This window comes from Siphateles boraxobius, unplaced genomic scaffold, assembly GCF_051911475.1.
Source record: "Siphateles boraxobius isolate OS27281-9 unplaced genomic scaffold, OSU_SipBor_1 20, whole genome shotgun sequence".
NCBI classification, from domain to species: domain Eukaryota; kingdom Metazoa; phylum Chordata; class Actinopteri; order Cypriniformes; family Leuciscidae; genus Siphateles; species Siphateles boraxobius.
The window spans coordinates 5,346,985-5,365,046 of NW_027508811.1; the positions used below are offsets into that span (position 1 = coordinate 5,346,985).

General features: G+C 38.3%; 1 protein-coding gene across 1 annotated transcript in view; it reads left to right on the plus strand.

Moving 5' to 3' along the window:
• lmbrd1 (LMBR1 domain containing 1) overlaps positions 1–18,062 on the plus strand; it is a 99,077-nt gene that overhangs the window by 8,118 nt on the left and 72,897 nt on the right. The window contains exon 3 of the mRNA XM_077236474.1: positions 2,112–2,175. Coding sequence (XP_077092589.1) covers positions 2,112–2,175 — 64 coding nt within the window. The remainder of the gene's footprint in view (positions 1–2,111; positions 2,176–18,062) is intronic.

Sequence of the window (18,062 nt, forward strand, 5' to 3'; positions counted from 1 at the left end):
GGGTCAGATAGATCTTTTAAAGAAATGAATACTTTTATTCAGCAAGGATACATTCAATTGATCAAAAGTGTCAGTCAAGACATTTTTTTAATGTTACAGAAGGTTTCCTTTTTGCTGTTTCACAAAAATATTAAGCAGCTCAACTGTTTTCAACATTCATAATAATATTAAATATTTCTTAAGCACCTAATCATCATATTAGAATGATTTCTGAAGGATCACGTGACACTTAAGACCGGAGTAATGATGCTGAAAATTCAGCTTTGGATCTCAGGAATTGATGACATTTTAAATTATATTTAAAAAGAAAACAGTTCATTTGAATTGTAATAATATTTCATAATATTACTGTTTTTAATGTATTTTTGATCAAATAAATGCAGCTTAGTATGTGTAAGAGACTTCTTTCAAAAATATAAATAATTGTTTTCCAATATTAACAGAAAATACAATGATAAGCAAATAAAATCATTACAGGGAAATTTAAAGTTGATATTTAAATTTATTATTTTTTTCTTTTACAGAAAAACTTATGGAAATTAAATTAAAGACCCCCTGTGGTGAAAATCTAGTTTAAAATGTTGTTTATAAGTCTGTGTTTTTTTTTTTTTAATATGCTTTAAGATAAAGCATGTGCAAAGTCATGAGTGAACACCAGTGCTAAGTGTTTTCTTCTTAAAACTACAGTGAAAAAAAGACAGTCTCAAAAAAGCAGTTTGAAATCGGTGGTGTTTCTGACGTCATAAACTACCTTATAACCAATCACGTCATCAGGGTTGCAGGCTTTAGCATATCATTAACTATGGGGAGTCTCTACAGGTTACCTCAGTATATTTTTCTGTTGAAATGAAAAATCTAGTACATTTAGCAATATAGCGGGTGAATTGTGCATATAAGGATGTTATGATTAACTAATAACTATATGTCTTTCTCCACTTACGTTCTATGTTGTTTAAAACATTTCTAAGGAGACTGATTTTTAGAAGGCAGCTGACTGACTCTGAGATGGTGAATGGGAACATGGTTTGTGTAACATTAACAACGCATTATTAGCTGTTTGATAATGTAGTCCAGCCAAACGCTACTCAAATCAATTACCGTTATGTGTCTGATGTTGTAGAGAGCGATACATAAAACGCATTGTCATTCTAATGTTTCGACTTGTGGAGTCGACCAAGTGGATCTCTGAACTGGTGTGAGTGGAGGCGGAGCTCATTTTCACTGATTTGCATATTAAATGAAGCAAGGGTGTAGAGTTACATTCAAGCCATTTAGATTTGTAAGGGCCGACAGCAAGTTCATTTTGATCCAACACCGGAATTATGTTTTTCTAAGGCTTGTGTAGCAATTATGGGTTTGCTCTTTTGGCATGATGAAACGTTGAGTTATGTATGCTGGATGTAGTTCATTGAGACCGAGGGGGAGAGAGGGAGAGAGAGAGAGAGAGAGAGAGAGAGTGATTTACTGCGGCAGGGCAGACAGCAATTCTATTTGGATCTACTCTGAGAACCTGTGAGTCATCAAAGTGTCAGGTCACGTTTTTGATGGAATCTCTGACACATTGGGAATAAAAAACAGTGCGCTTGGAGAGCCTCTTCTTTGTATCACCAATGTCCCATGGCACCAATTTAAGTCCTTTCATAAAAATCATGTTTCATCTCACTGTATAGAACAAGATATTTGTTGGTCATGTTTTTATCCTTTGAGATTCACATCCTGCATCATATATTGTGCTGCATTGTTTGTGTATCTTGTAGGGCTGTCAATTTAACACATGAGTTTAGTATTATTACGTGAATACAAATATAAAAAATAATGCAATTAATCATGCCACCTGACCCCTAATAATCAATTTTTGATGATATGTAAAAAAAAACAATTTATCAACATTTGAAGCCAGTTTTTATGTTTATTCTTCATTTTGAGCATATGCTGAGAAAATACTCATTTTTTAAATTCATATTCTATTGTGATTAATGAATCAGCGGTAATGTATTAAATCAATTGACAGCCCTATAACAACTCATCTGAAGAATTAGATCTATATTGATGTGATTGAATGTATGCCAGTGTATGTCATATTTTTCCTACTTTGTTTTTTGTAAATCCAGGAATGGGCGGCGAACAATGAGACAAGACAGCAGATTGAAGCCACCGTTTTATACGGCTACTACAGTAAGTACTAAATGACACTGGTCTGGTGCAGTAAATTACATTTTTTCTTACCTTGCATTTTAGAAAGTTTAGTGTTCATATTCCTTCCATCATCTGCTGCCCTTATTGTTCGGGTCTTATTGTGGAAGCCGGCACAGTCCAGTCTGCAGCTCGTTGTTCACGTCCATTGACTTGGGTTATAAATTACGGGATGCTCATGATCTGACATCGGCCTACAAAAGCTGGCAGTTAAGTCGCTGGACGGTTTTATTTGTGCGAAACCGTCTTGGTCAAATCAAGCTAAAGTGCAGTTTTCAGCTGAATAAATCTCTTGTCTGCGAAGGAAAAAAAACGCATTAGTCAGTGACCTTTTCCATGAACAAGGTCGGAAGGACTCATGAACGTGGTTAAACACATCTTTTTTGGAACCGCATCCTCTCCTTATGATTTCATAGCATTAAATATATCTCAGTGACATGCATGGACACTTTAATTGAGTCCTCCATTGCTTCCACTTTAAATAATATCTTTTAGGAATGCTGGAAGCTGGGACAAGGTAACATAAAATTGAGTTATGGCACAGAAGCTTGATTATCATTTGAATTTGCATTTTGCAAACAGATGCCGCGCAGAACAGGCCGTCAGTAGTAGAGCGGCACGGTGTCTGTTGAGCAGTGCCAAATGCGCTAGAGACAAGCTGTCAGCCAATACAAACCAGCCAATCAAAAACCCTCACTTCCATCGTCAGAAAAGCATCAGAAGATTAACGATGACAGTGCAGGTAGACACGCCGCAAAATCCCCTGTCCAGCTGTCGGCCTGTGTTCTCAAAGAACAAAACAAGAAATCTAAAAATCGATTTGATTAGAAAACTTCTGTTTTCAGGAGAACTTTGGAGAGATTTGTGTCAGAACATAATAGAGGGAAATTAGCTTTATGTTGTTTGTGTACATTCGCATTCGCAATGCATTTACAGTAAGATTTCTGAGTCAGAGTGAATATATATTTAGTGTGAAACATTAACTGAGAATTGATTGGATCATAAAAAGTGCAGTATTATATCATTAATGGTACTTAAGGCATACATCTACATTGCTATTGCTCATGATTATGGTTAGGAGTTTGATGCTTTTGACTAATAAGCAATCACAACCACCCAGAACACCTTGTCAAAGTGTTAAGAACATAAACTGCATAGCAAACCACCGGCAAGTTCAGCTCACATAAAATGTTCATAAAAGTCAAAAATCTTGTTGTTTAAAGGGGTAGTTCTGTCATTTTTACTCATGTCGTTCCAAACCAATGACTTTATTTCTTGTGTGGAACAGAAAAGTTATTCCAGATTCAAAAAAAGTTGGAAAAAGAAAGTCATTAGGATTATGAAAACAAAATCGAACATTCAAGTGATGAATTGTGCACAATGAGACCAAGGACTTGGATCCTTGGACTAAAACCTCTTTAGATTAGCAGCTTAAAATAGTCTGATCACAAACAGTAGAGCTGAAACATTATGCAAAAATCTTTTTGTCTTTTCTAGTTTTCACCTTATTTTTTGCTGACATTTATTGACTTCAGAGGTTGAATCCTAAAGTTTTCAGCTTTCAAATAGTGTGGAGTTATATGTCTAGTTTATGAAGATAAATTAAAAAAAAATATATGAAACAAAGCAATATTTCTGCAATCTGTACATTTTGGGTTAAAGGGCTGTTTCATTTCAATAATGAAACTGATAAAATACATGTGATTTTACCAGTAGACATTGAGAATATGAATTCCAAAATGAAAGTCGATAAACTGCGTTTTATCAAGACAAATTCCACAGAACACTCATTCATACTGTCCTTTTAAACCCACATTTCTGTGTTGTTTAACACTATTCTTATGATGTCCTCCCCATACTTTGTTTCCCATAATGCATCTCTTCTCCCTTTGCTGTGGCATCTACAAAGGGTTTGGTTGCTTCATTTCTGGATTTTCTGGAAGATCAGGGGTTGTACCATGCTGACTACCCTCAACGAGTCGAGCGAATGGTTTATTTGTACTTCTGAAAAAAAAAAAGACATTTGAAAAGAAAAGGAAGCCCCACTGTTCAAGTGCTTCTGGTGTGCTGTGTGGTCCTCTGTGCAGGCATCATGCGTGGAGGTGGAATAGATGAAAAAACGAGATACTGGTGACTTTGAGCTTGTGGAGAGATGGCTGTCTGATGGCGTGTGTGATTATGACTAACAGAGCCTCAGCTGCAGAACGGTCTGTTCACTGGAAAGATGGTTATAGGGGGCAAATACATTGGCTTTGAAGACCTGTGTGTGGAAGGGGTTTGAGTAGATGTGAACGATGTAGAGTTATACTTGTGTGTGCTGTTTTACGTCCGAGTCATTTAAAAGACAGTTGTTGGGATGCTAACTTTTAAAGTACATTTCTGTAAGAAAGACTTAATACATCTTTTCAGACAAACCTAAATTACTTTGTGCCATCTTAAGATGCATTAATAGAAATCAATATCTTGGGATATTCTAAACAAGTGACAGGGGAACAGGGGAAAGAGTGTGTATGTATGTGTGCACACACACACAAACACACACACACACACACACACACACACACACACACACACACACACACACACACACACACACACACACACACACACACACACATACAGCATATATTAAACAATATATGTAATATTTCAAATACAATATTATTTCAAATAAATTATACACATAATTATTGACAACATATATAAATTATATATATATATGTAATGTTGTCTATAATTATGTGTATAATTTATTTGAAATCATTTTGTATATATATATATAATTTATATATGTTATGTATATAATTATGTGTATAATTTTGTGTATTTATTATATGAATGATAGATGATATGATATTAAAAGTAATAGTTTTAGTAATATTTGTTTAATTTTTTTGTATTTTATACATGTTTTAAACATATTTATTTGATAAATAAATCTAAACCACATGGGAAAACATTCAATCTATTGTCCATTTAAAATACAAATACAACCTATACCATTAGCAGGTATATATAATAATATATATTTTTAAAAGAATATGTACGTAATACATTTTTATTTAATACATTTAAAGGTTCAAAAGGCGCAGTAGCAGATGTTTGAGTTTGTGATTTTTGTGTTTTGAGTTTGTGGACAAATGTGGACACACATGGTATATTTCCTGCATGGAATGACTCTTGTGCAGTTTCCTGTATTTTCATATTCCACATACTACAGTCATTGAGAGTGCAGGGCTTTATTCAGCAGAGATTTACTGTTTGCTTTTGTATTCCTGATGACAAATGTTTGTCTTCATTTTCGTTTGCTCTCGAGCTCATCCCGTTGTCCTCTCGGGGATGGACGCGGAGAAGAACAACTGTCTCATCCAGAGAAACGCAAGCCAAGCAGGAGGAGGAATAAAAACAAATTTGAATCTTTTGCAAAAAAGTGTGGTGCCAAAACCTCTCAAGAGCGCATCCAGAAAAGTGCCTTTGTTCTCTAAAAAAAAAGATGCCACACGTTGTTTTTCCCACCAGCCGCCATTAACACTCAGCCATCTGAGCTCGGGGGTATATTTGCATTAAAATCACGTGCTGCAGTGAAATCTAACAGTAATTAATAGATTGTCCTCAATCAATAGTTGCGTCCCGCAAGCTGCTCCTGCGGTCTCTCACACACAGGTCGTTTTACTGCGATTAAGGAATGTATGTATTGTTTTCTCCATGGACATAACTGCAGTGCCTCAAACGGAATGATCCTGCTGCTGCTTTTTTTTTCTTCCTCTTGGTGGCATTTTTGCTCTGCTGCAGTTCTTGAATTAGTCGCATTGATTGCGCCCACAACCCCCCCCCCCCCATCTCCGCATCATGTGCAGAAGAGATTTCCCAGCAGCCTGTAGGTGGAGATCAAGCTCCATCTGTCACAGCAAAAGCCGAATCCAATGCTTTTGAGGAGACTGGCAGGTCAAAGCCTCAAAGGCTTCTTTACAAAGCCGAATCTGAGATCCCTGTCCGCCCATGTCTGTGCAAACGGAATAATTACAGCGCTAACTTTATCTCGGGCGCAGTGTGTGGAAATCACCACAGACTTGTCCTGAAGGAGGAAGAGATGGCTTTCTTCTAAAGTAGTTGGTTTCTATAGACATGGTTGTAATTATTTTATTGTGGTGCATTGTCAGGTGCACAAATATTCAGCGTTTTGTGAGAGGCGTAATTCGCATCTCAACGTGAAGCCCTCTCAAAATCAACTGACATGCTAAACAGCCCCTTCAAGAGCTTTTTTAGCTTGTTTTAATCAAACTCTGCAGTGCTGTGTCATGTGTTAAGCTGAACATGGGGTTGTGCTTTGTGTAAGACAACACTTTAGCTGTAATCATGTGACTGCTTTCAAACCCTGAAACATCTTGGTTCAGCAAATCTGACACTGAATTTCCTTGCATATGTGTACGGACAGCTCTTTTCCTGATCTTTTATGAAGTGTAATCTTTTTAAAGTCTCTTTTAAAGGGTGGCATCATACATTTATACAAAGTTTCCCATGTTGCTCGGGTCCACAGAACCCCCCCAGAGCCCTCTGAATAAGTAAATGAGTGGATTTTATTATGTTCTAACACTCTTTTGCATGTGTTCATCTGTACATTTGAAGGCTGAAGGACGGGCTGATGTTTAGAGATGCAGTCCTCCTAATAATCACACATTCACTAACCATGAGAATGCATGAATCTATCTATCTATCTGTCTATCTATCTGTCTGTCTGTCTGTCTGTCTGTCTGTCTGTCTGTCTGTCTGTCTGTCTGTCTGTCTATCTTAATATCGTTCTTTCTATCTATCTATCTTAATATCGTTCTTTCTATCATTCTATCATTCTTCAGATCGCTCTGTCTATCGTTCTGTCTATCATTCTATCGTTCTTAATATCGTCCTGTCTATCCAGGGCCGTCGCTAGTGGGGTGAAAGGTGGTGACAATTATAGGGGCCTCCGCTGCCCAGGGGGGCCCACAGAATCCTGCAGGTGTACTATATAGGCCCCTGTTGTATAAATAATTCTAATATTTATATTAGTTGTATGCCTGAAATTTAAATGCAAATCACAATAACATGCAATTTGGTTAAATATGTTTTCCAAATATCTGCTTCTCTTACCTCCCTAAAAATGGTTTAGTACGATCTAAAGTATTTATGAATTATTCAGTCAGTGACAAACATCAGATGGACCCAATACAAGTCCCTCCCCAGCTCGTGAACAGAACCAATCAGAGTTGAGGCGGCAGCTGCCTGAAGTTAACGATGAATTTGGTGGAAGAGCACGAGCCTGACTGACTGAAAAACATCGGGGAAAAGAAAACATAAATCAGGGTACCAGAAACGCCATGAAAAGAAGGAGAGGGAGGCCAGAATTGTTGTATCCCAGTCGATCAGTACGTTCTTAAAGACAGGTTGTACTGTTATTTCTCTGGGAATAGGCCTAAGAAAACTACCGTTTGCAGCCTGCCTGGTACTGTCACTTTTCATTATCGGTGAGCACCACAATCGACTGAATAATTACTTGTTCAAAATCCCTGTCTTTTTACACTATTGTAAATAGAGTTAAAAAAAATTACACGAGTCACGACGCATCGCATTTTGCACATGACCTGCCGGCTGATGATGTAGGCCTACTTTATTACATCTAGAAAACACAAATACAACACACTGAACATGGATGGATAAATTATTTTTATTTAATAATATATTACAGTTTTCTTTAGTAAAAAATAAGACAATATTTTTTTTTTTTTTATTTGACTGCATTCTTGTCAATTTCTAAATGTTTGCTTTATGAATTATAACAGACTGATGGGGGGGGGGGGGCATTATTTTGCTGTTACTTTTTTAAAATTGGTTTTATTATTTTTTAACAATTTCTTGCTTTATGTTAGTTTGTATTAGTTGTAATTTATATATAAACATTTAACTTTTAAAATAAAGGTTTTACAACAACATCACCATCTTCTGTTATATGCGGGCCTCCATGCTCCTCTATTGTACAGTATATGATATTGATTGAGGGTGGAGGGGGCCCACATCAATATATTTTCATCTATCTATCTATCTATCTATCTATCTATCTATCTATCTATCTATCTATCTATCTATCTATCTATCTATCTATCTATCTATCTATCTATCTATCTATCTATCTATCTATCTATCTATCTATCTATCTATCTATCTATCTATCTATCTGTGTCTATCTATGTCTATCTTTATGTCTATCTATCTATCTATCTATCTATCTATCTATCTATCTATCTATCTATCTATCTATCTGTGTCTATCTATGTCTATCTATGTCTATCTATCTATCTATCTATCTATCTATCTATCTATCTATCTATCTATCTATCTGTGTCTATCTTTATGTCTATCTTTATGTCTATCGTTCTGTCTATCGTTCTGTCTATTGTTATATTGTTCTTGATATCATTCTATTGTTCTGTCTTTTGTTATATTGTTCTTGATATCATTCTATTGTTCTGTCTATTGTTCTGTCTATCATTCTCTATATCATTCTATCTGTCTGCCATTCTGTCTGTTGTTCTTTCTATCTTTTATCTATCTATCTATATATCATTTATATATATATTTGTATAATTATGTGTATAATTTATTTGTAATATTTTTGTATACTGTATACTTTATATACTGTGTGTGTGTTCGTGTGTATAGGATATTATATATATATATATATATATATTTTTTTTTATGTACACACCTGTTCTGGTGTAAATTGTGCACACTTAAGAAATAACACTGCACAGTTATTAGTCAAAGAGACCCAGTGTGAGCATAAATGTGTTTTTTGGCTTGCTCTCTGTTCTTCGTGCATGTTTCAGTATGATCGCTAATGGAAAGTGCAAGTCACTGGTGGCGCCGAACAGCAGCAAACACTGACAGATTGTGCATTTATTGAAGTGGGCAGCTGTGCATGGTGCAAGGTCCTTGAACCTGCTGAGATGAGAGCTCAGGCCAAAGCGTATACAGGAAGGATTCAAATGTCGCCCCGCTCTGCCTGCCATTAATGCTCAGCCCAATTTCTGAGAGGCGCATCATGGTGCCTGTGCCTCGTGGCAGGGATTTTGATGATCAGGACTGGGATGGTAAACCAAGATGGATTGGAGCTGAAGCCACCATCCAAGACATCCCTGGAGATTAACCTCGTAGGTTAAGTAATTAAAGGGAAAATATATATTTGTTCAGATGGCCTGGGGCCAAGTCCTTGGGCAGCATTTCTATTTAATGTAGTGTTCTTTAGAGTGGACAGCCTCTACCTTGAGGTTTGGCTGCAAAGTACAAGGTTAAATGGAAAAGCATCCCTAAAAGTCCCTTGATACATCCGGTATCTGGAGCTTAAAGGCTTCCTATCATCCAGCCTGGACTCTGTTACGAATCCATGTGTTTGTTTGAAATGTCAAGACTGTTTAAAAGCTGAAAGCTTTCCTGGATTTTAACTTGAAGGTTTTTGAACTTCCATAGAAGGATATCAGAAATGTGTTTGAGTCTGTAAGATAATCAGATCGAACTGTCGAGGAGTCACTGAGGTGTCCAGCTCGGTGCGCATTTAAATCTACATATCTGGAAAATTAGACTAGGCGTTCGCATCTTTGCTCGCTCTCCATCGGCTCTTTTAACGTCCTCTTGAATAAACAAAGGCCAAAGTCAGTCAGGTGTGTCTTGTGCAGAGCTCTTGGACTCAAAATGAGTATAAAAGATAAAAGTAAGGTAATTCAAATCATATCTCATCCAATATTTAGTTCTGCAGCTAGAGATAAAGATGTGCTGTTGAAATTATGATTGAACTGGATTCAAAATAATGTGTTGTCATGGATAGTTCATATGGCAAAGCCATATGACGTTTTTTTCCCATCCATCTGTCCGTCCATCCATCCATCCATCCATCCACCAACCACCAACCACAATTCAAATTCCTGGAATTGAATTGTAATCGAAAAGGATACTTCAGTTCAGTCCTGAATGGCGCAAAATCCGGGTGAATGTAACCGTATTTAGCGCTCTAAAAAAGGGCCGACAACCATATTCTGCTGCTTTGTGACTGCATCCTGAATATTTTTTGTTCATGCAATACATCTTGAATTTGCAACACGTGAGTTTCTTTGTCGGCATTCACCATTTATGGTCAATATTCAGCAAATGCTCCATAATACTGCATTTAAAAGCATATTTAAAGGCATGGGTTGAGGAGGGAATAAACTGTGAAATCAATTCAGGAAACTGTTTGGAGTGGCAGTTCTTCACAGTCCGTGCCTTATTCTGTAACGTGTTGCATGAAGATGATCTTACCTCCCTTTTGTGCTATTTTCACATTAATTCACCATTTGTGACTTGAATTACACCACCTCTTCAAGAAATTGATGCCGTTTTCCCTTCTGTAAAGACGGCAGAGGAATCCCATCGAGTCTATGCACCCCACGAAGGGTACAGTGATTTCTTTTCAATCAGAAGTCAACTATTCACAGCTGTAAAGTATAAGAGATACAGTTCAAATTCTGACATTTCTTTCTCTTCATTTTTTTCTTTCCTGGCTTTCAAGCACTCCAAAAAAAGTTGCAAAAAAATGAAAATTATTTTATTTCCTAAATGATGTCATGCAATGAAATCTGCTGACAAATTGATTCAGTTGGATTATTTTGGTCCGAAATCCCAACTTATCAGTGCCGGTAGTAGAAGTGCAATTTTTCTTCCCGTCTGCCATACTATTAAATCAAATCAAATTCAGGAAATCAATTGGAGATTAAAAGACAGTCACAAATTAGTTCTGAATGATGCACAACCATCTTTTATACTTCTTGCAAGAGCTGGTATCATGTCTTTCTGTGGGTCCATGTTTTTTGTTTGCTACCCTACTTGCTGAAGGTCGCAAATTGAAAAAGTAGAACATTGTTCTTGCATTCTTTTTGCATTGTTTTCATAATAATATGTGCTCTGTCAAAGTCTCTTCCCGTGAATATTACTGAACGTCAGTCTCTTCAGACGCAGCACTGTATTACCATCAGTATTCTTGCAATGCTCCTGTCAGAGAATGTTTGGCCCCGAGAGGTCAGTGCTTCTAACAGCACAATACGATTGAAAATTATTGCCTGTGCTGATTTGTAATCCACAGGCCTCGCGTAGGCCAAGAGGCTTCGCAGACTGCTAATTTTCAATCTGGTGACAATCAGTTCCAGGTTCACCATTGAGTAGAGTAGACGCCTCCTTCACATAAACCACCTGTGACATGCGATCACGTTTGGAGTTTAAGTGCGTATCTCCAAATGAATAGAGGTAATTTTTGGACAAACCTGCTTAACCTTTTTTAGTGTTCAGTGTTTGGCCACCAGCCCTGATAAAAACAAACTTCCTGTAATGAGCGTCTATTGGTCATAAAAAACTATTTAAGGAATGTTCTGGGTTAACTACAGTACAGCTTATTCTGACTTGTCATTCAGATTGTAAAAACAAAGGGAAAATGTGTGTAGAGTGATGCACTTAAAATGGGACTAATGTGTAGAAGCACATTTTTATTCACAACTTTTACTTGTGAGTAATGAATTAGAACATGATAATATTTGTATTTATTTATTTTTCTATGCGAGCTGTACAGTGTTCTAAATAATCATTTAGAGATATAGTAGGGAGGTTAAGTGACTTTTGACTTCAAGTCATGATGCAAAGGTCCCCTTTGGTATGGAAGTACCTTAGGGCTATAGAAATAAATTTATCCTAAGACACAAGTGAGATCACATTTTGTATCTTATATACGCACATTTTTTAAAAATGGCCGCCGACCATACTTGAGAGGCCCATATCTTTGCTTCTGTTATCGCTATAATGACAAATTTGGTATCACCGGGTACATTTTTGTGGTCAAGGAGTCCAATAAAATAGGTTCCAAGACTAAAAAAACTATAATGTTGTCCTTAACATGACAATTGGAGGTGAAGTATGCAATTTTTTATTAAAAAACGCATGCCAAACACACAGTCCATTCACAACTTAATAATTTCTTCGTTTAGGTCTGCTTCGCATGCGCCCTTTACAGCACTGGCTGAAGACGCGGGTCCTGCGTCGAGCATGGGCATCCGGACGTTTACGTCTCAAGGTAACCAGTCGACCGCCTTCCAGGGCTCCAGAGCTGTGACACAGTTCTGGAGCCCTGGAAGGCGGTCGACTGGTATCAGACAGGTGTATACCTGGGAGTAATCTCTAAACTGATAGTGGTTTCGACAGACGCCTCCAATTCGGCCTGGGGCGCCCTCTATGAGGGCAGACCGACTTTTGGCCTGTGGTCAAGCCAAGAAAAGAGCCTGCACATAAACTGTCTAGAGATGAAGGCGGTCGAGAACGCCTTGCTGTTCTTCCTTCCCCTTCTAAAGGGCCACCATGTCCTTTTCCGCACGGACAACATGTCAGTGGTTTCCTACATAAATCGCCAGGGCAGTCTGAGCTCAAGGAAACTTCATGCACTGGCAGAACGCATCCTTGTATGGGTTCAACGCAACCTACTCTCACTGAGAGCGGCGCATGTGCCAGGCCATCTTAATGTGCGTCCAGACAGGCTGTCCAGGGACAACGTTCCCCCAGGGGAATGGTCCCTCCGCCCTCAGACAGTTCAGCTGTTGTGGGACACCTTTGGCTCAGCAGAAGTCGACCTCTTTGTGTCTCAAGACAACGCTCAGTGTCCAATATGCTTCACAAAGAACAAGGACGCGCTGGCCCATCACTGGCCCAGCCGCCCTCTCTATGCTTTCCCTAAGATCATGCTGTTACCACAGGTAATCAAGCGTATAAGGGAGAACGGTTCCTGTGTACTTCTAGTAGCTCCGTTCTGGCCGAACCAAGTTTGGTTTCCGGAGCTGATGCAGCTTCAGAGCTTGCCTCCGTGGCCTGTCCCGTTGAGGAGAGATCTCCTCTCATAGGCCGGGGGTACGATTTGGCACCCACGACCCAAGCTTTGGGCTCTGCATGTGTGGGCCATTAACATGTACCTGTCAGTCTCCCCGACGGAGTGTTAAACACGATTACGCAAGCTAGAGCGCCCTCTACTAGACGGCTTTGTGCTTCCAAGTGGTCAGTGTTCTCAGGTTGGTGCTCAGCTCTCAACCTGGATCCACAAGATTGTGGGGTGTCGGAGTTTCTCTCCTTCCTACAGGAGCTCTTGGATAAGGGTAGATCCCCATCCATGCTCAAGGTATATGTGGCGGCTATTGCTGCGTTTGTCAAACATTCGCATGGCCAGTCACTGGGTAGGAACGACCTTGTAGTCCGCTTCCTCAGGGGAGCTAGAAGGATGAACCCTCCTTGCCCCCCCTCGGACCTTTCCTTGGTCCTGGAGGCCATGAAGGGTGCCCCTTTCGAACCTCTACAGTCTGTGGACCTTAAGTATCTCTCATTGAAAACAGCCTTTCTGGTGGCTATCGCCTCAGTCAAGCTGGTGGGTGACTTACACGCACTTTCTGTTAGCGCGTCGTGCCTTGAGTTTGGGCCTAATGACTCCAAGGTCATCCTCAAACCAAGACATGATTATGTCCCCAAAGTACTTGCCACTCCTTTCAGAGCACAAGTCTCTGTGGATCTGACAGCGAGTCTGACATTCTCTCGTCCCATGCGATTTTTGAGATTCGCCTTCGAGGGCCAGGCATATCAATACACAGTCCTACCGTTCGGCCTGTCCCTGGCATCCTGTATATTATGATGTGCATGTACGCTGCTCTCGCGCCCCTGAAACTTCAGGGCATACAAGCTTTGAACTATTTGGACGATTGGCTGATTCTAGCTCGATCTCATTCAGAGCTCATAGAACACAGGACCATATTACTGGAACACCTCGAGAATCTTGGTCTCACAGTCAATTGGGCGAAGAGTTCGCTGTCCCCCAGCCAGGAAATATCCTTTCTGGGCACAGAGCTGATCTCGCTGTCAATGACAGCGTGACTATCGCCAGAGCGGATACTGAACATTGCGGCACTATAGTCCCGCTCAAGAGATTTCAGAAAATGCTGGGCCATCTGTTTCGCCTCAGGGTCAATCAGAAATGCGTCGCAGCTCTGAAACCTTGGAAGGCGACCGACTGGTACTGGTACCACCGCCTCTTCAATCTGACATTCTCTCTTCGGATCTGACAGCGAGTCTGACGTGAATCTCCTTTGCCTGGTTAGGGCCCTTAGAATTTACGTGGAACGTTCGGCTGCTTTCAGACGGTCAGGACAGCTATTTGTTTCGTTTGGTGGCCGATCTAAAGGTCTAGCTGCCCATTTTTATATCCCCATATCATATGAACTCAGGGCGCTCGCCCTTGGGTCAGTGTTGTGGTAGATTTAGCACGCACAGCGTTTTAAATTGGATTCCCGTAGCGTAAGCTAGCTTACGCAACATGAGAGTACTCTCGTAAGAGAACGTCACGGTTACTAATGTAACCTCGGTTCTCTCTAGAAGAGGGAATGACTGTTGCGTATCCCTGCCGTGCTTGTGCTACCATCTGGTTTCGCTTCAGTCAATGAAAACCAAGGAGCATCTTATCGAGCTCTGGCTTATATAGGCATAAGCCACGCCCATTCGCCCACACGCCCACTCATTGGTGCTTACGTCACGTGCAGTGCCTCGATAGGTTGCAGCAGTTGCCGCATAGCATCCAATAGGTGCGCAAGCTGCCTCGCCTTGGTCTGCTAGCTGCAGAAAGTGTGTTTTAAATTAATAAAAATTATAAGTATAATTTTTGGCTTCAGTATTCTCGAGAAAACAGGTTTTCCCTCTAAGGTTTTTTTTCCATAGTCAACTAGCTAGCTATTTATTAGTTATATAACATTAAAAACATTTTTCTATTTAATGAGAAAGTCATACGAACCTCAAAGTCTTAACCTGTCACCTCTGACCTTCAACAGCTGTCACAGCTCCTGGTGCAGATAGGATGTGTTGCAGGAACTGATATGCTATAGGCTACTCCTGACTGGTCGAAATCTCATGCTACTTAGGACAAATGTAATGTACAGAACTAGCTGCACTGCTTAAATACAAAATTAAAGTTTTTGAACGAAAAGATAAGTAAAGTCACTCTGATGTCAATTTTTATGTGAAATGTGCATATTTACCCCAATTGTCATAGTATGGGGAAAATTATTATTTTTTAAAACTTGAAACCAATTTTATTGGATTCCTTGACCCCAAAAATGTACACTTTGACACCAAATTTGTCATTATAGCGATAACATAAGCAAAGATATGGGCTCTAGAGTATTTTCGGCGCATTGGCGGCCATTTTTGAAAAAAAATGTTTATTTCTGATACAAAGTGTGATCTCACTTGTGTCTTAGGATAAATTGATTTGTATGACCCAAAGGTACTTCCATACCAAAGGAGACCTTTGCATCATGACTTAAAGTCAAAGGCCTATTTTTTGGGCTTAACCTCCCTACTAATAGGACATTTCTGAGTGGATACATTTCTGTTTAACATGTTAAAGCATGTGTAAAGCACCGTTTATCAAAAGTAATCTGCACTCACAGGAATTATGTGGCATTTACATCATTGCTACATTGATAGCATGGTACCAGAATTTCATTTACTCTTAAATTCCCATCACAAAAGGACTATTCATAATTTTTTTCTGCTAACAAAGTGCAAATAAAATGAATTCTTATACTGAATAACTAATTTTAGACTTTTACGTGTGTAATGTTAAAATTTTTTGGTTATACTTTCAAAACAGTGTGACATTTGCACATTGTATTATATTAAACTAATGTTCAAATGTATGGCGTTGGTACGATTTTGTAGTATTTTTGTAAAGAGTCTGTTATGCTCAAAAAGGCTTCATTTATTTGATCAAAAATACAGTAAAAACAATAATATTGTTAAATAATATTTGAAAAAAAAATACAGTAAAACCGTATTATTGTGAAATTACAATTTACAATTTAAAATAACATGTTTTCTTTTTAAATATATTTTAAAATGTAAATTATTCCTGTGATAGCAAAGCAAGTCTCTGACTAGAAAATCATTCTAATATGCTGATTTGGTGCTCAAGAAACATTTCTTATTATTAATTTATCAGTTAAAAACATTATATTTTTGTTGAAGCTGCGATACATTTTTAAGTTTTTGATTAATAGGAAGTTCAAAAGAACAATAGAAGTAATCTATTGTTACAAAAATATATTTTTTAACAATGTAAATGTCTTTACTGTCACTTTTTAATCAGTTGCATCTTTGCTGAATATACTTAATTTCTTAAAAAACAACAACTAAACTTTGGAACGATGTTTCCAGGTTTCCATTACTGTACATGTTCCTTTGTTTTTTCTAAAACTGATAGTTGAATCTAAATAATTTTCTTTAATACAGCTAAGCTGTACATTAGTGGTATATTCTTTTAAATTCACCAAATATATACTTAAATTGAAGACTTTTTTGAATTCCAGTTTAAAAAAAAAGATTATAATGGGCTCGAGGTAAAACATTAAATTGAAAAAAACCTGTCAAGCTTCACACTTAAAGGTTATACTGTCATTTCAGGGGGCGATTCCTCCACATTTGACCCTGATGTCTGTGAGGCCTGTGAAACTTTGATTCTTTCTTGCTTTACCCCTTTCACAGTACATACTCAAGTATTTTTTACCGATAATGTCAGAGGAGTCTTCAGGGCTTTGTCTTCGATGTGGTGGAATTTTATGTACATGATGACAACCTAGGGCTGGGGATTATAGCTACATAATGATATTTTGATATTTTAGTTAGTCTTTTGACAAACCGTATTCATGGTTTTGATTGACTTTTGAGTGATGAGGTAAACGAATTGGTCAATACAGTGTCGTGACCCCAATTAATTTAAACAGACAATTCACAAGAAACTCCCAGATCTATTGCCATATTTGCTAATGAGATTTAAACTAGGGAACCTATTAAAATATCTCCCTCTGATCGTTCACGTATTCACAAGTAGCTAGACAAGTGAGAGTGTGAAACTAGTTTGCTGGGGTCAAAAAAACAACCGGGGAATACTACAATGCACCTCAAAGGAATAGTCCACCAAAAAATGAAAAGTTTGTCAATTTACTCAGACCAAAATCTGTAAAAGATTAAAATTAGTTGGAAGGTATGGAAAAGAGCAGATTGAACATGTTCTGCCTTGTCTCGTGTAGCTAGACCTTCAGACTGATGGCAGACGGTATTGACTCCATAGCAGCTTTCATAGGCCAAGGACCGCCTGGAGGCCCTCTGACTGACATGTAAAGCAACCAATTACAGTTTGTTTCGTTTATGTTTAAGTGCGTGAAAATGTAAAGTCGATGTCCCTACATTAACACACCGGCGTGGATGACTGTTGGATGCCTTTTAAAGAGTATATGCTATGAACCTTTTACATATGTAAGGGAAACCGGTCAATTTAGCTCAAGGGAATTATTAATTAATTTACAGGGAATTTTGAAGGAATCACTTATTTTACGGCCAAACTACTGAATCGCCCAACGCTCAATTGTACTACGGGAGGTAACTATCACCTCTGTAGCAGATATTAATATCCAAACTATAGTAAAAACACTATTATTAGCAAGGTAAGAAGGTCAACAGTTTAAGATATTACATTTATAAGCACATAACCGAAGAATACTTCTCTTTTAATACAAACGAGACTTTGATTGTTCTAACACAAAACTAATCTCTAACACATAAGCACACACTCACACGAGTTTCAGAAAGAAAGGGAGTAAATAATGAGTTTTAAGAGAGTGAAATGATGAAATCCCAAATTTCTTGCAATCTGTGCACTTTATAAGACCTGACCTGAACGAACCATCAAGCATTAATTTAACCCTTCTATCGTTTCTTAGGCAGGGTTAATAAATTAAATA